This window comes from Mirounga angustirostris, unplaced genomic scaffold (genome assembly GCF_029215605.1).
Source record: "Mirounga angustirostris isolate CCGP_5_RB_7025 unplaced genomic scaffold, mMirAng1.0.hap1 SCAF_4, whole genome shotgun sequence".
NCBI lineage: Eukaryota > Metazoa > Chordata > Mammalia > Carnivora > Phocidae > Mirounga > Mirounga angustirostris.
Genome location: NW_026991712.1, coordinates 104,272,360 through 104,292,927, shown reverse-complemented (window position 1 = coordinate 104,292,927; position 20,568 = coordinate 104,272,360). Strand labels below are relative to the sequence as shown.

At 34.7% G+C, this 20,568-nt stretch overlaps 1 protein-coding gene across 3 annotated transcripts in view; it reads right to left on the bottom strand.

The window, feature by feature from the left end:
• The window catches only part of COL11A1 (collagen type XI alpha 1 chain), a 206,340-nt gene that overhangs the window by 123,438 nt on the left and 62,334 nt on the right, over window positions 1–20,568 (bottom strand). For all 3 annotated transcript variants that reach the window (XM_064588737.1, XM_064588736.1, XM_064588735.1), the window contains 6 exons: window positions 10,918–11,046; window positions 4,897–5,013; window positions 4,200–4,292; window positions 2,865–3,119; window positions 2,051–2,113; window positions 542–583 (listed from right to left, as the gene is read on the bottom strand). In XM_064588737.1, the coding sequence (XP_064444807.1) occupies window positions 542–583; window positions 2,051–2,113; window positions 2,865–3,119; window positions 4,200–4,292; window positions 4,897–5,013; window positions 10,918–11,046 (699 nt within the window). The remainder of the gene's footprint in view (window positions 1–541; window positions 584–2,050; window positions 2,114–2,864; window positions 3,120–4,199; window positions 4,293–4,896; window positions 5,014–10,917; window positions 11,047–20,568) is intronic.

The following is a 20,568-nucleotide window of genomic DNA, read 5'->3' as shown; positions in this document are numbered from 1 at the left end:
ACAACTACCTGAGAATGAAGACACACCAAGCAACATCAGCCACGCTAGGAAGTCACAATGCAAACTGATAATCACTCCATTCAGAAGCACAGATAAGGCAGCTACTGTCTACTTAGAATTCTCAACTCCATTCATTGAGATATATCTATACTTCTTTAATAAAAACAAAGATGACTTTTTTTTCACTATCATAACTTTCAGATAGAAAGTTGAAAATGAGCTTAGAGGATGCAGAGGTATTTAAGGAAAAAAAAAGAAAAAGAAAGAAGAAAAAGAAAGAAAGAAAGAAAGAAAGGAAAAGAAACAAAAGAAAAGAGAGAAAAAATTAAACAAAATTTAATTCCACTGCTCAAAAGAATAACATTTGGAAAGCCAAATCAGACCGCAATTCAAGGCCTCCAGGCCCTCTGAAAAAAACTGTTTGCCTCTATCATTCAATACTCAAATTAGTGTAAAATATATAAATTCAATAATGTAATAGAAATTCTATATCTGATTATTTAAAAAAATCAAGACAAAAATAATCTTGACAGTTACATACTGCAGGTCCTGCTGGTCCTGGTGGTCCTTCAATAAGCATCCCCTATAATAAAAAGAAAAGACTGAGAATCACTACTAATGAAGTGTAACCCCTAACCTCTCCTCTAAGCAGTTCTAACAAAGCACCACATCATTGCATTTCAAAAAGTAAATTCTCTATTTCTACCATATAAAACCAATTACGAACAGTTTTGCATGGGGAAGGGAGAGAATTTAAAATGATAAGAAAACACAGTCCCTGTCCTCGGAGAACCTGTGAACTAATTAGAAAAGAAATAAATATTCAAAAAGTAATAGTAAAAGGAGAATACGCTACATGCTCCTGAGAAGGACAAAGCAAAGACAGTTACCAAGTTTTCCCTAGCACCTGGAATACTGCCTGGCACAAAGCCGGAATTTAATAAATATTTACTGCGTGAATGAAAGAATGGAAGTTAAGTGGCACCTAAGCACTTTAATTCAGGGAAAGGAGAAAAAAAGTCTAAGCAAAAGAACTGGGGATAAATATGAGATAAGCTCTTCAGAAGACAAGAGGATAGAGTACTGTTTCAGGATAAGAAACTCATTCCACAAAGTTTATGATTCTACTGCCAGAAATTGTTTTATCATTTAAAAAGTTGGTTGTAAATTTTCAAAATAAGGGCATATTCATTCTGCAAAAAAATATTTTAAAATTCTTTGGTGAGTATGTGGCACAATTTCTTAGATTTTGGAGTAATACAGTAGATAGCCAGCGATGTTCTTATAGACATATCTTTTTAACCTTTAACTCTCCCCCCACCCAGTTTTTCAGTGTTTATGTCCTTGCAACTTCTGAAATGATTTTCATGATCTTGAGGCAAACAGTTAAGCATATTACTTTTAGTTCTAATGCGACAGTTTTCCCAAGTTGGTGATTAAGGAGAACAATAGTAAAATTTCTTTCCAGTAAGAATTTGCTTTTTACTAATATCTTGAGTAGTAATAACATTAATACAAATTTTAAAAATCACTTTTGGAGTGAAGTCGACCATTTCTTCAATGGGAGAAAAAGAAGTGAATTTTAAAAGGAATATTTTCATATCATAATATGATATTATCTGGATATGAAACAAGAAAGTATCTAGGTCAAATAATATATTTCTAATAATGTCAAGTTAGAGAAATTAAAGGGAGTTAGAAAAGCTAAAATCTGGTTATGTCCCAACCACCAACATTTGAACCTCAGCAAGTTACTTAACCTCTCTAGGTCTCAGATTCCTTTGTTGTAAAACGAGAGAATTAGAGTAGACAAACTTCATCTACTTTCAAATTCCAAAATTCATGTCTCTATATTTTTTGGTTGCTTGAAATTTCACTTGCCAGAAATGGCCTCATTAACTCACTTATTTGTGGCACATTTTAGACATTTGGACATTAGAATTTTTAATGGCAATATGCAAACATATATGATAATGTAAGGTGATGATGGGTCATAATATAAATTAATTAATTGTACCAACCTTTACAATGTATTCACACCAATACTTACAGGTTCAACTACTGCTGGTTCTCCTTTCTGCCCCTTTTCTCCATATCCACCATGGCCATTTATCTGTTGAGTGAAAAATTCAAGCAGCCTGTCTTTAAGTAGATAAGGGCATTTAAGTATTTTTTTTAAGAAAATTTAATCATCCATGTGCATTTAAAAACAACCTACTAAAATGTGTTTTTTTAAATAGAAACTTATTGAATGTTTAGATACTGAAAATATAAAAAGGAAAGCATAATGAGCATTAATACAATTCTTGAATGAGATGAGACAATTGTTTCTTAAAGACATATTACAGAAAAATAAAGACATCTGTAGACTTCAATTATTATTCCAAGGCATTAAGCAAAAAGTGTCATCAAATTAAGTTTAACAAAATAAAGGTGGGGGATGAGGGGTGGGAGAAATAGGTGAAAGGGGTCAAAAGGTGAAAAAATAACAAATATGGTACCGTACTAAGCATCACCAGAACATTTCTTTTCTCAAAATTAAAAAAATAAAATAGCCTAGAAATCAGAAATAAGACTCACTACCCAGAATAATAACTATTTTAATCTTGTCAATGACAAGACAATTTGGATACAATTCTATTCAAGACTAGACTTTCAAATGAAGACTCCCGTACTGTAGGCAGAGCTACAACTGCTGAAGATTCCCATGAGGAAGAATCTATCAAGATGTCCTAGTAGTGATAAATTTTCACAGTTTACAGAAGGACACAACTTGTATTTTACACCTGAAAAGACATCAAGGTCAATGTGAAAATACTCCAAAAATAAGACGCACAATGACACAGAGCGTAATACTGACTTACGCTTGTTTCTGTGATATCTGTTTCTGCTGGCACACCTGGACCAAATTCTTCATTAGTGGGATTGGTTGGTTTATCTTCATATTCTTTATATTCATAAAAATCATATTCGCCTAAATCTCCATCTACCAGAAGGTCAGGGTCCCTGCCGTCTACTCCTTTGTTTTCATATAGTGTATCCTCGGAATTTTTCCTCTGGGAATCATAATCCTCTCCAGTTAGATATTCTTCAGTAAATACTTCTTCAAGTGGATTTGGCTATTAATTTAAGTTGCAAGGAGTTGAAGAACATGAAGTTTACTGTTAGTAAAGCAAGGTAAGCATTTGCAATTACAGTCTGATGGAATGTGACGGGGAGCAATTTAAACGCTACTCAAGCAAGCCTGAAGGCCGAGAAAGAGAGCCTTTCAGTATCATTGAAAGAAATATTTTTGTACATTGGTATATACAAGGAAATATTGCTTTCAAAGTACTTTTCCCAGTAAACTGCAAGTATTCACATGGATTCATCATGTGTATTTGCTTGTTCCATTGGAAAAATAAAAACTTGTTAGTCAACTTTATATTTATAGCATGAGACTTGGACAGTGAGGTTTATTTGCCTCACTGGGAAACATGTTATATAAATTTTCTTACAGCTAACTGACTCAGGTATTTGTCATACCCGGCATGATAAGTATTTCACAAAGTTATACTGAATTGTATACTCATTTTTTCATGATAAGAATGTATGCATAACATGAAATTCAGAAAGATTGTTTGATTTATACCTGTATGTGATTAAACATTTTCAGAGAAAAGAATGAAAAAGGGTAAGATATGTTAATTTAATCATAAATATCATACTCCTAACAAGTTTGAAAATGTAAATAGCTATTAAAATCCACTAAGATTACATTTTCTCAAGAAGCTTGCTGTCATGAAAATGCATGATTATTGGTCAGATGAAATAAATTCTAATTGTATCCTTTCATGATACAATTTACACTTTAGAGGAGGCTCCTCCTCACAGAAAAATCATGTTGCGAATACCTTTCATCACAACATGTTGAGAAGCTTGCTCAATCCCAGGAGCAATCAAGAAAATGATAGCAGTCAATTCAGGTCAATCAATTTGCGTTTGCATGAAGCAAAGGGTCATGCAAAACTTGAACTGATTGATTTTAAATGACCTGTTTCTAGTAACAGTGAACCAATGCTATTGTTCCTCTTACCTCAGTAAAGGGATAAAAAGATGGAACTTTCACAAGTTATAGGTTCTTCCACAGTGAGGTGTATTAAGAAATATTACACACTTAAAAAATTTGGACTGTGATTTAATAGTGTCAGTGAGCTTACCTCATTTGGTCCAGATACATGCCTAGGAGCTTCTGTCTGGTAACTTTCCTCTGTTCCATAGCTGTATTCTTGAAAATCATCAACGATATTTGCCTAGTGATGAAGTCAAAAGAAAAGCAATTATAGAACTGTAAGGTAATCCCAAATTTAGGGAAATCATGATTTAATTGGGTTATCGGATTAGCCAAATGAGCATTTATCTAGTTGGGTTAGAACAATGACTCATCATCAGAGATCTTCCAGCTTATCTAGGACAGATCTTGATTGCTTTTTCTTTGCTACCTTTACCCCTAGTTTGGCTTTTGCTGCTGCTTGGGAACTTTTCTTCTTCTTGGACGCAAATTTTTCAGATTTAGGGGGTGTAAACTTTTTGGACTTTTCCTTTGAGTTAGTGGCCACTGTCCTCGTCTTCTTTTTGAAATTGGATTTCTTTTTCTGTAAAACGTGGTGAAAGATGGAATGGGAAACATAAAAAAAGTGAAAAAGGAAATGAAGAGCATGGATGAAAGGAAGGACAAGCAAAGCAAAATGAGCATCACTCCTTCAGGACAGCTACTGTCAAATAAAAACCACAGTTATTGGTCATAGAAATCAGGTGAATGAAAGGCTTATGATGAGTTGAGGAACAGGGGACATAAGAAACCACGGAATGACAAACAGCAGAACACCATACACAAAGGTGCTACTTTGTTTTTACCTCAGTTTGTGCTATTGTCTCCTCAGTTACAGTGGGTGTTTCTGTTACAAATTCAGCCTCCTTATACTCTGCTTCCCCATACTCATAGTCATATTCCATTATATCCTCAGGTGCATACTACATCGCAAAGGAAAAAATATCAGGCGATTTTGTTAGTGCAGGTAATACTAACAACAAAGTGGTAATTGTCTTAACTTTTACTTACGGTAAAGGTTAAGAGGAAACGAAATGCTGTTACTTAAATGTTATTTTGTATTACAAGAAGTATTATACTGTCTTATACAGAGTATAATAACATAGGAGTGACAAAGCAAGTTTTCTAAGAGCAGAATCACGGTTAGGATTGTGAGGAAACTAAAAATTCTGAATATTAATTCAAACTTAATTAATATTCAAAACTTTTAGTTAATGACTTATTTCCAACACAGCAATTATGTACTTGGCCACAGTTGTTAACTATTCATGTTAATTTTTATTTGTAAAAATTGTTACACAAGAATTTGTTAAAAATTCTCTAAGAATTTTACTGTAATGTCAATGGGTACTTTTTTTTTCATTAAACTACATGCTTAAAATTTAAAATATGGACAGTAGTCTTTCCAAGTATGAAAGAATGTTTATGTTGTGAGACAGAAAGAGGAGAGGAGGAAAAGGAAATGCAAGGAACATAAGATGAGTCTAAACAGAACACTGGAACTAATGAAAAAATAAAATCTAAAATTTATTCAGAAATCTCTTTTGCTATAAACTTAAGATCAAAATGAGCACAGAACACTTGTGAAACAGTAAAAGATTCAAAATTAGATCTGTTTCTAGTTAATACATTATTTCTGCTTTTAAAGATACTGTTTTTTTCTCTATCAAAAAAAGCATAGCACTTAGACCTCATAAACTATTTAAACCGAACTCACATTGGAAAATAATGTTTTATACTAGATTCTTCTGTATTAAAATAACTTAGTTGGAAAGAGGTATGTTTCTTAATAGAAGGATGTACAAGACAATCATACATATTGAGTGATAAGGAAAATAATGTATTGATCTTCAAAGCCAACTATCTCAAAACTTTAATTTGTAAACAAGAATATAGTTATTGTAAAATATATATTAATCATTGGTTTAATCAAAATAAGTAAATTCACTAAGGTCATATACATATAAAATATTAAGCAGCAAACTCAACAAACTGAATCATATATATATATATATATATATGTATATATATATATGCTAAAGGCGATCTATTTAGAATTCTCTCAGTATTATATTTGGTAAAATTCCCATTATACCCCAACTGGACTTCTTGGCATTTCAAAATTGCCACAAAAGCCTTTTTGATCTGCCAGAAAAATAACTGTTGAGCATATGTCTTTTAGAAAATTGTGATCACTGTGCCTTCTAATGAGCTCTATTAACCACAGCAATGCAAATGAGTGCAAATTTCACAGACCTATAATGAGACATGTCCAAAACTGATCTCCTGGCAACATTATACATCTGGCCTTTGATGAAATACCCTCACTAGAGTGAACTTTCTAGGTGGTTCAGCTGAAGGTCATATTGAAATATAAACATAGTCATGTGTTTCATTTTCTTTATGATTGTCAAAACTCTTCTTTGATTAAATTAATTGAAATGGTTTCATAATTTTATCTGCTCAGTAAATAGTTTCATTTTCAATGAATATACATACAAAGTACTTCAACAAAGCTTTATTCTAATTTAATTTGTACAGAATTTGGTAAAATAGAAAAATGCATGCATAGAACACTGAACACTTGTTTCTTCGTGCCTCTGCAATCAAGATATAATGCCAACTACTTCTAGGAAAGTTAATATAAACATTATTAATAACATCATTAAATAAATAAAATGATTAAATATTGAATTAAGATACATATTAAAAGACATTAATGGAGATTGAATATTGTATAATGAAGAATTTTTCTGTGTTATGGTCAATCACGTTGGAATAAGAAATGTTAAATTTATATAGCTACTAGCTGCCAGCTTCAGGTAAAACATAAAAACGAAAAGATCTGACAGTCTATTTATGCTGTAGAGTTTTAAAATTAGGCAGACTTTTCAAAAGCAGGTGCATCTATAATGAGTTTTAAAAACATAAGACAACAAACAAAGACACAAAGGGCGGATTTTTCAAACACACAGTTTAATGCATCTTAAATGAAGCATGGTACTCGGAAATATATCAATATATACCAACTTCATGTCATTTTTTTTTCCTTGTAGGAGGAACCATCTAATCTCCATAAGTTTCTCCTCTTTTTAAATTCTTTCCAAATGAAGACCAACCAGACTAGTTGTGATTATAGAATACTGGAGGAAATAATATTCTTACCTCCTTAGACACGAAAGCACATCTTTTTCTTAGAGTCTTTCAGGAGTCAGTGAAGAATCACTGCCTCTGTCCTTACCTCTCTCTTTTTTAAAAGATTTATTTACTTGTTTTAGAGAGGGGGTAAGGGTGTAGAGAGAGGGAGAGATCTCAAGCAGACTCCCCACTGACCATGGAACCCGAGGTGGAGCTTGATCTCATGACCCTGAGATATGACCTGAGCCAAAACCATGAGTCAGACCCTCAACAACTGAGCTACCCAGGGCCCCCTGTTCTTATTTCTTTATCTAAACAACATCCCCTTGGTGGTGGTTTTGAGTCTACCTGGCACTAGTGTACATGAAGTTTTATAACCTATTTTTGGAGATGATCCTGTTTACTTACTATGGAATTTGGGGCTGCCTTGAAAACACAGAGAACTAGTTGTAATCAGTGAGATAAACATATGCAAAAAGACATGCGGTGATGGAATGATTTCAGTTTTAATATGTGAGTAACCTGGCATTAACTACAGTATGTGAGGAGAAAGGGACTTCTAGAAATGTCATAATCTGTTCTTATTTAATTTGTTAGAAAAATAGTGGCACCAGTAAATATCTGTGCATCTACGAGAACTAAAATATATGATAAATACTAAGTGCAAAAAAAGATTAAGGTAATACATTTAGGGAAGTCAGCTGGTTTTTAAATTTCTCTATAAAATACTATCTTGCCTTTGCTTCATTTTCCTTGTTCATTCTTTATAAAAAAGAATGGCAATTGCCTACCATGTATAAGATACTATAGTTTGCATAATACATTAAGAAATACATAATACATTAAGAATTACCATATATAGATTTCACATTTAATTTCTTATAAGAGATTAATTTAACTTGAGAAAATCCCCAAACATCATAATTTTAATATTAGTTACTCTTCTATATAAATGGTATTGTGTAGGTTTAAATGGAATTAAAGTTTGATGATATTACTACCATGTTTAAATCTATCTACATTATGCATTTCACTGTATGATGATGATGTGATACTGTGGCAAACACATGAAAATACTGAACCTTAAGAATGACTTAGAAGAGGGCGCCTGGGTGGCTCAGTTGGTTAAGCGACTGCCTTCGGCTCAGGTCATGATCCTGGAGTCCTGGGATCCAGTCCCGCATTGGGCTCCCTGCTCGGCAGGGAGTCTGCTTCTCCCTCTGACCCTCCCCCCTCTCATGAGCTCTCTCTCATTCTGTCTCAAATAAATAAATAAAATCTTTAAAAAAAAAAAAAAGAATGACTTAGAAGATGTTATTTAGAAGGTATGAGCTGGACAAAATTACAAGTTGTAAAAAGCACACTTGAGTTAACTGATAAAATAAATTAACATAGCTATTAATCCAAATTAGAATAACGAATATGCAATGTCACAAATTTATTAATGGAAAATAAGCACTATAAAGTTCAACATGTATGGTCAATGCTCTATACTGCACCTTATATTCTTTACTCACTGGCAAATAACATTGCTTCCTATGTTGTACAGGAAGAACATCTGTAGATCAATTATTAAAATGCATATTTGAAATATAATTACATATTAATGGCTATATGTCAAAACTAATATAAGGGCTGTTTACTAATTTGGTTAACCAGTTTATTTCATAAGTGTATAGAATGGTTATATGATTGAAGTATCAACATAATTTACAACTTGAAAAAAAATGTGAGTTGATTCTTCAAAAAAACTTTTCATTGTAATACATTCAATATAGAAACCAGTAAGAAATGCTGTATTTATTATAGCATCACCCAACTGGATTTCCATGCAGCTTTTATTATAACAATACATTTTTTGTCTCCTCAAACTGTCCTAGTAAAAACAAGTTTGACTTCTTAACAGAATGTTAAGTATACATTATCAACAACTAAAGTAGAAAAGGGCAAATTTACTTTTAAATTTTACTTTTTTTATCCAGATAAAAATCGATAAAAACTATTTTGCTTTAAAATAACTCAGTTTAACTGACATGATAGCATTAAAATAAAATAATAAAACACCTCAAGGTGATATATTAAGAAAGCATACCTTCATTCTTCCAAAAATCAGAGCCATATCTGTTGCTAAAAAGAACAAAACTTATCTTTCTTAAAATAAAAGCAAAATAAATCTCAGCAATCTCGAACATGTATAATATGTATAAATGTAAATTTTAATACCGAATCATCATATAATTTCTAAGGTATAAAAGCACTAAACCTGATGGTATTTTACCTATCCTCTTGGAATTCACACACAAAAAAACTGTTTAAATAAATCCTGAGGGAATAAAAAGAATGAGGCACTGGAAAACTGAAAAAAGCAAACACAACTACCCAAGCAATTTCATTTTCTCTCTCATATTTGCTTTTCTGTCAGCTTCTTAAGACTTTATCCTGTTTTAAAAAAAACATTAATATTAAGTCATGGAAAGGATCAGTTCAACAGAATTCACTATCATACTTTAAAAAGAAAAGTGATGTCAAAAAATATATCTCAAGCTTTTAGATGGTAAAATCCTAACTGAACTCACATGCAAAAACAACAAGAAGTTAAAATAAAAGATAAGATCCTAACCTCTTCTAAGTAGTCAAGCTCAAAATATGGCACCAAATAGTACATTTAGAAAGTAAGAAGAATGCTATTTGAGCTATTTTCCCAAACATAAAGGCAGCTTTGATGTTTTCAAACTTCCAACCCCCTCTTCTAAAATTTAACACTCTTTGAGAAAAAAGAATCTAAAATTGTTTTGCTGCCAACTAAAGGCCAAATCCCTTCCAGTCTGCTTGTTTTTAATTTCCAGAAGATCCACATTAAAGGATCTTACCAAAAAATCTGGATAAGTGTACACCGTATTGCATTTTTTGTTTTTTTGGGATATTCAATTCTGCCAAGATTGCTATGGCTATGCGAACTTATTTTTTGGTCTGAAAGAGAATAGGGTCAAATTTCATTATGGTAAATCTTCTTGCAAAAATGGCCTGGAAGAATGGTTTCACACCTGAATTTCAAATAAAGTGACATAATATGAATCAAAATACATGAATAGTTTTAGTTACTGCATTCAGATCATACTGCTTTCCATTTCATTACTCTTTATGTCAAATTTTGTGGAAGAAAAAGAAAATATATATATCAATGTAGCATAGCCCAATAAGAAACAGTAAAAAAAAAAAATTCTCTCTAAATACTCAACACAGCCTGAAACTTTAAAATAGCTCTAATGTCACTTTCTCATCTGCCTGAATTGCCAAAGGCAAGTACACCAGAGGATATATCACCCTAATCTTGAGGCTGTGTTAATTATTTAACTGCCAAGGGCAGAAATATAGCTTTTAGATATTTATGTGGCAGAAATATAGCTTTTAGATAATTATCTTTTTCTCACCTCCTCCAAAATGAAATATGCTCATATATACAGTATACAAGTGAGGTATCTCTATTTATAAGAAGTTTAAGTAACAGAGTACTTAAGAGAAAAAACACCCCAAATCATCTTTAAATCACTCTTCCTAGAAATGTTAAAACACTATTAAATACAAAGTATACTTTAATTAAAATTGAATAATAGAGATAAGCCTCAAAACTACAGGGGTAGGTCTGTACCACTGAAATGATAAAACAGTCCTAATTTTATGGTCCTCACCTCATCAATCTGCGGTTCCTGAGCCTGAGCGGCCTTGGGCACTGAAGAGTCACAGTCTGGGCTGTAATGCTCACAGTAGTCATATGCGGCTTTGGGGTCACCTATGATCAATAGTTGCTGGATGTCCCCCTGCCCAGAAATAAACACGGATGTAGTCAGCATATTCGGATACACATATATTCAGAGCAAGATTTACCCAAGACAATGTGTAGTTTATTTTTAAACACCTGAAGAAGAACTACCACTTACATTCAATGTTAAAAATAGTCTTATAGAACAAAACAAACAAGGAAAAGGAAAAGAGAGAGACAGAGAAACACAGAAACAGACTCTTAACTATAAAGAATAAACTGATGGTTACCAGAGGGGAGGTAGGTGGGGGAATGGTGAAATAGGTGATGGGGATAACAGGGTGATAGGTATTGAAGAGGGCATGTGCTGTGATGAGCACCGGGTGTTATACTTCACTAATGAATCATTGAACACTGCATCAAGGACTAATTATGTACTACAGTGGCTAGCAGAACATAATAAAAAAAAAGAAGAAAAAAGGGATTAAAGAGCGAACTTGTGATGAGCACAGAGTAATGTACAGAATTGTTGAAGCACTATATTGTACACTAATGTAATACTGTATGTCAACTATACTGGAAATAAATAAAAAAACTTAAATAAAAAATAGTCTTAAATGATTAAAAAAAACCTTACACCTGTTTTACAGATCAGCTGTAAATATTAAGCTATTATTCTATTATTCTGTGGTTCAGAGAATCTTTACTATATGCATCCATTTGTTAAAACTTGATTTTACTGCATTCACAACTTACACTGCATAAAATAAGACAAATAAAATACAAGTAATAAGCTGATAAAAAAGTAAATAAAATTTTAAAACTGTAGATATATAAAGATAGTAATATATTTTCAATATAAAGTAAAGAGTTCAATCAAACGGAATTATTATTGTTAGGCAAATTTATATGAGATTCTACTATTGTGTTCTGGTAAAGGAGTCAGTATCAAAAGGCATTCCTACTTACAAAGATGAGTAAGAAATGCAGAGACCAGAAAAATTCAAATTATGAATAAGAAATTTGGGATATTTTTATTAAGAAATAATGGAACATTGAAGCATACATTAAAACTCACTTATTTTGAATTCTGTATAATTTTAATTAAAAAACATTACAAATAATTAGTAATAGAGTTATCTAAAGAGTTTAATTTCAGGAGATTCTGAAACTGGTTCTGAAAACTTACAGGAAAATTGTAATATTCTGCTCCTGAAGCAATCTGAATATTTCCACAGGGTCTAATTCAACATGAAACTAGTTTCATATAAATCCATGAGTCATGGCCATATTAATTCAGAATTATACTCAGGCCCAGAAGAATTTTTGAGTTAATATCCATTTGACTTGATGATTCAAGTCCTTGTAAGTTTGAGCATATAAGTCTGATTCACAGAACTCCTGATTCCATTTTGAATAATTTCAAAGTTATTCCAGCTTTTCTGCATTTTGCTAACAGGAGTTATACAACCTATATAGCCTAATGAAAATATAGATATTAAATTTAAAAAGTCTCTCACAATGAATCTTAGGAGAGAATTCGTAGCACTTCTGTACAATAGTTGTTTAGTCATTTCATTCTATCATTCATTCAAACAGTGCTTTAACAAACCATAAGAGACTCTTAACTATAGAGAACAAACTGAGGGTCGCTGGAAGGAGGTGGGCGGGGGTGGTCTAAATGGGTGATGCGTATTAAGAAGGGCACTTGTGTCAAGCACTGGATGTTATATATAAGTGATGATCACTAAATTCTACTCCTGAAACCAATACTATGTTAACTAACTAGAATTTAAATAAAATTTGAAAATTTAAATAAAAATTTGAAAAAAAAAACTTTTTTTAAAAAAATTTTATTATGTTATGTTAGTCACCATACAATACATCATTGGTTTTTGATGTGGTGATCCACGATCCATTGTTTTCGTATAACACCCAGTGCTCCATGCAGTATGTGCCCTCCTTAATACCCATCACCAGGCTAACCAATCCCCCCCCCCTCCCCTCTAAAACCCTGTTTGCTTCTCAGAGTCCATAGTCTCTCATGGTTCATCTCTCCCTCCAATTCCCCTCATTTTTCCCTTCCTTCTCCTAATGTCTTCCATGCTATTCCTTATGTTCCACAAATAAGTGAAACCATATGATAATTGACTTTCTCTGCTTGACTTATTTCACTTAGCATAATCCCCTCCAGTCCCATCCATGTTGATGTAAAAGTTGGGTCTTCATCCTTTCGGATGGTTGAGTAATATTCCATTGTATATATGGACCACATCTTCTTTATCCATTCATCTGTTGAAGGGCATCTCGGTTCTTTCCACGGTTTGGCTATTGCAGACATTGCTGCCATGAACATTGGGGTGCATATGGCCCTTCTTTTCACTACATCTGTGTCTTTGGGGTAAATACCCAGTAGTACAATTGCTGGGCCATAGGGTAGCTCTGTTTTTAGTTTTTTGAGGCACCTCCCCACTGTTTTCCAAAGTGGCTGTGCCAACTTGCATTCCCACCAACAGTGTAAGAGGGTTCCCCTTTCTCCACAACCTCTCCAACATTTGTTGTTTCTTTCCCTGTCCATTTTGGCCATTCTAACTGGTGTAAGGTGGTATCTCAGTGTGGTTTTGATTTGGATTTCCCTGATGGCTAATGATGATGAACATTTTTTCATGTGTCTGTTAGCCATTTGTATATCTTCTTCAGAGAAGTGTCTTTTCATATCTTCTGTCCACTTTTTGACTTGATTATTTGTTTTTTGGGTGCTGAGTTTGAGAAGTCCTTTATAGATTTTGGATACCAGCCCTTTATCTGTAGTGTCATTTGCAAATATCTTCTCCCATTCTGTGGGTTGCCTCTTTGTTTTGTTGACTGTTTCCTTTGCTGTGCAGAAGCTTTTTATCTTGATGAAGTGCCAAAAGTTCATTTTTGCTTTTGTTTCACTAGCTTTTGGAGATGTATCTTGAAAGAAGTTGCTGTGGCCGATGTCAAAGAGGTTACTGCCTATGTTCTCCTCTAGGATTTTGATGGATTCCTGTCTCACATTGAGGTCTTTCATCCATTTTGAGTTTATCTTTGTGAATGGTATTAGAGAATGGTTGAGTTTCATTCTTCTGCATGTGGCTGTCCAATTTTCCCAGCACCATTTATTGAAGAGACTGTCTTTTTTCATTGCATGTTTTTTCCTGCTTTGTCAAAGATTATTTGACCATAGAGTTGGGGGTCCATATCTGGGCTCTCTATTCTGTTTCGTTGGTCTGTATGTCTGTTTTTGTGCCAGTACCATGCTGTCTTGGTGATCACGGCTTTGTAATATAGCTTGAAATCGGGCAACGTGATGCCCCCAGCTTTGTTTTTCTTTTTCAACATCTCCTTGGTGATTCGGGGTCTTTTCTGATTCCATACAAATTTTAGGATTGTTTGTTCCAGCACTTTGAAAAATGTCATTGGAATTTTGATCAGGATGGCATTGAAGGTATAGATTGCTCTGGGTAGCATAGACATTTTAACAACATTTATTCTTCCGATCCATGAGCATGGACTATTTTTCCATCTTTTTGTGTCTTCTTCAATTTCTTTCCTGAGTGTTCTGTAGTTCCTAGAGTATAGATACTTTACCTTTTTGGTTAGGTTTATTCCGAGGTATCTTATGGGTTTTGGTGCTATTGTAAATGGAATCGTTTCTTTAATTTCTCTTTCAACAGTTGCGTTGTTAGTGTATAAGAGAGCAACTGATTTCTGTGCATTGATTTTGTATCCTGCCACATTACTGAATTGCTGAATGAGTTCTAGTAATTTGGGGATGGAGCCTTTTGTGTTTTCCACATAAAGTATCATGTTGTCTGCGAAAAGAGAGAGTTTGACTTCTTCTTTGCCAATTTGAATACCTTTTATTTCTTTTTGTTGTCTGATTGCTGTTGCTAGGACTTCTAGTACTATGTTGAACAACAGTGGTGAGAATGAGCACCCTTGACGTGTTGCTGATCTTAGGGGAAAGGCTCTCAGCTTTTCCCCACTGAGGATGATATTCACTGTGGGTTTTTCATAGATGGATTTTATGAGCTTGAGGAATGCTCCCTCTATCCCTATACTCTGGAGAGTTTTAATCAGGAAAGGATGTTGTATTTTGTCAAATGCTTTTTCTGCATCAATTGAGAGGACCATATGGTTCTTCTTCCTCCTCTTATTAATGTGTTCTATCACATTGATTGATTTGCGAATGTTGAACCACCCTTGCATCCCGGGGATAAATCCCACTTGGTCGTGGTGGCTGATCCTTTTAATGTATTGTTGGATCCTATTAGCTAGGATTTTGTTGAGGATTTTGGAATCCATATTCATCAGGGATATTGGTCTGAAATTCTCCTTTTTTGATGGGGTCTTTGCCTGGTTTAGGGATTAAGGTAATGCTGGCCTCACAGGATGAGTTTGGAAGTTTTCCTTCTGTTTCTATTTTTTGAAACAGCTTCAGTAGAATAGGTATTATTTCTTCTTTGAATATTTGGTAGAATTCCCCAGGGAATTCATCAGGCCCTGGACTCTTCTTTTTTGGGAGGTTTTTGATCACTGCTTCAATCTCGTTACTGGTTATTGGCCTATTCAGGTTGTCAATTTCTTCCTGTTTCAGTCTTGGCAGCCTATAGGTTTCCAGGAAGGCCTCCATTTCATCCAGATTGCTCAGTTTATTGACATATAGTTGTTGATAATAATTTCTAATAATTGTTTCTATTTCCTTGGTGTTGGTCGTGATCTCTCCCCTTTCATTCATAATTTTATTAATTTGGGTCCTTTCTCTCTTCTTTTGGATAAATCTGGCCAGTGGTTTATCAATCTTATTAATTCTTTCAAAGAACCAACTTCTAGTTTCATTGATCTGATCTACTGTGTTTCTGGTTTCTAATTCATTGATTTCTGCTCTAATTTTAATTATTTCTCTTCTAATGTGTGGCTTAGGCGTCCTTTGTTGCTTTTTCTCTAGTTCTTTAAGGTGTAGAGTTAGTTGGTGAGTTCGGGATTTTTCTATTTTTTTGAGTGAGGCTTGAATGGTTATGTATTTCCCCCTTAGGACCACCTTTGCAGTATCCCATAGGTTTTGGACTGATGTGTTTTCGTTCTCATTGATTTCCATGAATTGTTTAAGTTCTTCTTTGATTTCTTGGTTGACCCAAACATTCTTGAGCAGAGTGGTCTTTAGCTTCCAAGTGTTTGAATTTCTGCCAAATTTTTTCTTGTGATTGAGTTCCAGTTTTAGAGCATTGTGGTCTGAGAATATGCAAGGAATAATCTCAATCTTTTGGTATCGGTTGAGACCTGATTTGTGACCCAGTATATGGTCTATTTTGGAGAAAGTTCCATGTGCGCTTGAGAAGAATGAGTATTCTGTTGTTTTAGGGTGGAATGTTCTGTAAATATCTATGTGGTCCATCTGGTCCAATGTATCATTCAAAGCTCTTGTTTCCTTGTTGATTTTCTGCTTAGATGATCTGTCCATTGCTGAGAGTGGAGTATTGAGGTCTCTTACAATTAACATATTGTTATCAATATGACTCTTTATTTTGGTTAACAGTTGGCTTATGTAGATGGCTGCTCCCATGTTGTGGACATAGATATTTACAATTGTTAGATATTCTTGTTGGATAGACCCTTTAAGAATGATATAGTGTCCTTCTGTGTCTCTTATTACAGACTTTAGTTTAAAATCTAATTTGTCTGATATAAGAATTGCTACCCCAGCTTTCTTTTGAGGTCTGCTGGCATGGAAGATGGATCTCCATCCCTTCACTTTCAGTCTGGATGTATCTTTAGGTTCCAAATGAGTCTCTTGTAGACAGCATATGGATGGGTCCTGTCTTTTTATCCAATCTGCAACCCTGTGCCGTTTCATGGGAGCATTTAGGACATTCACGTTGAGAGTGACTATTGAAAGATATGAATTAATTGTCATCAGGTTGCCTGTGAAGACGTTGTTTTTATAGATTGTCTGTAAATTTCTGTTGTATATCACTCTTGGGGTCTTTATCCTTTTATAGAACCCCCCTTAATATTTCTTGCAGGGCCGGCTTAGTGGTCACATATTCTTTCAACTTCTGCCGGTCGTGGAAGCTCTGCATCTCTCCATCCATTCTAAATGAAAGCCTAGCCGGATAAAGTATTCTTGGCTGCATGTTCTTCTCATTTAGTACTCTGAATATGTCTCGCCAGGCCTCTCTGGCTTGCCAGGTCTCTGTGGATAGGTCTGACGCTATTCTGATGTTCCTCCCTCTGTACGTAAGGAATCTCTTCCCCCTAACTGCCCTTAAGATGGTTTCCTTGGTTCTAAGATTTGCAAGTTTTACTATTACATGCTGGGGTGTTGGCCTGTTTTCCTTGATCTTAGGAGGGGTCCTCTCTGCCTCTAGGACTCGAATGTTTGTTTCATTCCCCAGATTAGGGAAGTTCTCAGCTATGATTTGCTCAAATACATCTTCTAGCCCTCTGTCTCTCTCCACTCCCTCTGGGATTCCAATGATTCTGACATTGGAACGCCTCATGGTGTCACTTATTTCTCTGATTCTATTTTCATGGATTCTGAGTTGTTTTTCCCTGGCCTCCTCTTTTCCCTTTTTATCTATTATACTGTCTTCCAGATCGCTTATTCTCTCTTCTGTCTCAGTTACCCTAGCTGTTAGATTATCTAGATTGGATTGGACCTCATTGATAGCATTTTTAAGTTCTGCCAGTTCACCTTTTATTTCTGCCCTTAGAGACTCTATGTTGCCATTAATTGATTTCTCCATTCTAGCCATTGTCTTCACAATTGCTAGCCTGAATTCCATCTCCGACATCTTGGTTATATCTGCATCCATTTGTAAATCTGCAGCATAAGTCACAATCTCTGAGTCTTTTCTGTTTTGGGGGCTCCTCCTCCTAGTCATTCTGTTGATGGGTGTTTGAGGGAATGTATAGAGTCCAAATTATTGACCAGAACCCCAGCAAGATGCACCTGTTTTCTTGGGACCTTAGGGTTGCTGGCCTTCTGTTTTCCCAGCCTGTCTTCTGGGGGAGGGGCCTGCCGCGCTGTTTCTCAGGCAACCCTGTTTGGGTGGAGTTGCCCTGCACCCCTGTGGCGGGGGATGGGCTCAGTGGGAATCAGTCTTTGGGGCTTTTGTTCTCTGGCGGCTTTCCGCGTCTCCTCCGTGAGTCAGAGCAGAAGAGACCATTTCCAACCCTCTGCCTCAGAGCAGAGAGACCGCAGTCTGTTCTTCAGTGCGCTCTCCAGGCCACACTGTCTCCGTTTCTGTCCGTGCTGCTATAAACTGCAGTGTCCTGGGTTGTGTGCCCCTCCGCAGCGCTCCCAGTCCTGCCTCCAGGTCGGGGCACGTCTCTGCCCTTTGTGCTTCTAAAACCACCAGCCGCTCCATTTGCAAGACTCCGCCACTTGGGGTTCTGTCCCGGGGACTGCAGTTCCTGTGCGCGCGACTCTACCGCTAGGGGTTTCCACCCCGGAGGTTGCAGTTCACCGGCGGTTCCCCGGTGCACCGGGTTTCCGTCTCGGAGGCTGCAGTTCCAAAAACACAACCTTTTAAAGTACATTTAGCATGTTAATATGGTCAGGTAACACCCAAATAAGAAAACATCTACTTTATTTCCCAGTAAAACACAAAAGAAAACAGAATCAGCAAATACCATCTGAAAACTATAATGTTTATAATACTCATACTATTATTGGTGTTTCAACCTCAAAATTATTTATTTCCACATCATAAGGCAATATAATCAATCAAATTAGATTGTTTCCGAGATTTTTTTCAAGATTCTTTTTTGTAAATAGATAGGAAAGTCTCTAATATTTCTTTTATGTCCACTGATTTTAAATATGCTCACAGTAAACTAATATAAGTTCTTAAAATTTATTGAAAGCATTTCTTAAGCATTAGCTGATCAATTTGGAACATTGAGTAGCCACAACTGAATTATATACAAATAATTATATAGTTAAATAAATGAATAATAATAAGTAACAAACAGAATTTTGAATACACAGTTTTTCATTCTGCTGTTAAAAAATAATAATAATGAGGCATCACTGAGTACATCTTGAGTGCTGGCATCACTGAGAGTTTCAGTTAGAAAACCTGACTCTTGAATTTTCTCCCATTTCTTGCCATTAACTATGTGGAATTGTGCAAGTCACCTCATTCATCATTTGTAAAATGAGTACATGTAGAGATCGTATCTAAGGTCCTCTCCAGAACTCCAGAATTCCATATTTAAGTATAAGAAATATAATGAACCAAGTGAAGCTGTTGCTGAAACAGAAAAAAAAAAGTTGCCTATCTTATAAGCTTACGGTATTTTTTAAATAGTATATTTTTGAGAAGAATTCTGGTTTTCTAAGTTCTTGCTTGACGTCATTAAATGGAATCCTGACAATCTTTCTACTATAAATTCTTATTTCAGGTGTTCAGTATTTAGCCATAAAATACACTACTGGAAAGAAACTGACAAATTCCGTTAAAAAGCTACAGTATAATTTTCCCCAGAAGGTGTTTTACAGTTTTATGTTAATCATAGGACATGTTGTGAGACAGTCTATAGATACACAAAAGCACCCTGACAGGTTGAATAAACTGTAAATATTATATTTCTAGTCATTATATTTACTATTTAGTATATTACTAAATATACTATTATATTTCTAGTCATAAAAATCTCCACAGCTGGAAAAGGGTGAAGTTACCATATAATATTGGCATCTGCAGCATACAAACCATGAAAAAGACATCGTCCTCCTCTAATGATCTACAAAGCCAAACTCAGAGTTGATGCAATTACCTTGCTATCTACAGCTGTGTCAACTAGGTCTCTACAATAGTATTTGCATATAGACAGGATGAGAGTAAGGTGAAAAGCAAAGCAAATGTAAAAAAACCAAATGGCACCCATCTCTAAAGTTGAGGTTCTTCTAAATGTCACATAGAGTGCAAAAAGATCCTGACAGTTAATAAGTAATAGCATATCTTCCTTTTACAACTAAAATATCATGCACAAATTCTAATAATTTTTGTTGGTTTGTTTTCTATTTTTGTTTGTGTTTGTGTGTGTGTGTCTATAAAGCCTTAGCTATTTCTAATTTTGGTGCAATGAATAAACTACATCGTGCTCTATGAAATATATAAGTTAATACACATTTAGCTTTTTTCCCATGTATAAGCAATCAGATTTATTTAAAAATGTGGTATAAGAGATTGGTCTAATGTTTTAAGGTCAAATGTCAATGTGTCAATGTTAAGTGTCTGAATTTTCAAATTCAACTCCTCATCCTATGTGAAGCCAACCAGTGTTTGGTTGAAGTCAGTTCCCAGGCTAAGTATCCACTGAATTGAACATCACAGCAGCTGATTCCTGAGAATACACAATGGAAAACCAGGTTCTGATCAGCTGTCATGTTCAATTCAATGTGACCTGTGAATGGATTATATGTTTAGAACAAAATAAAATCACAATAGCAAGGAAATTCAGCTATAACCAAAACAGCAAATGGAGAGGTTGGATCAATGTTCAACTATCACTGTTCAAATAAAGAGTTCATTTCTAAGCAGTTTAT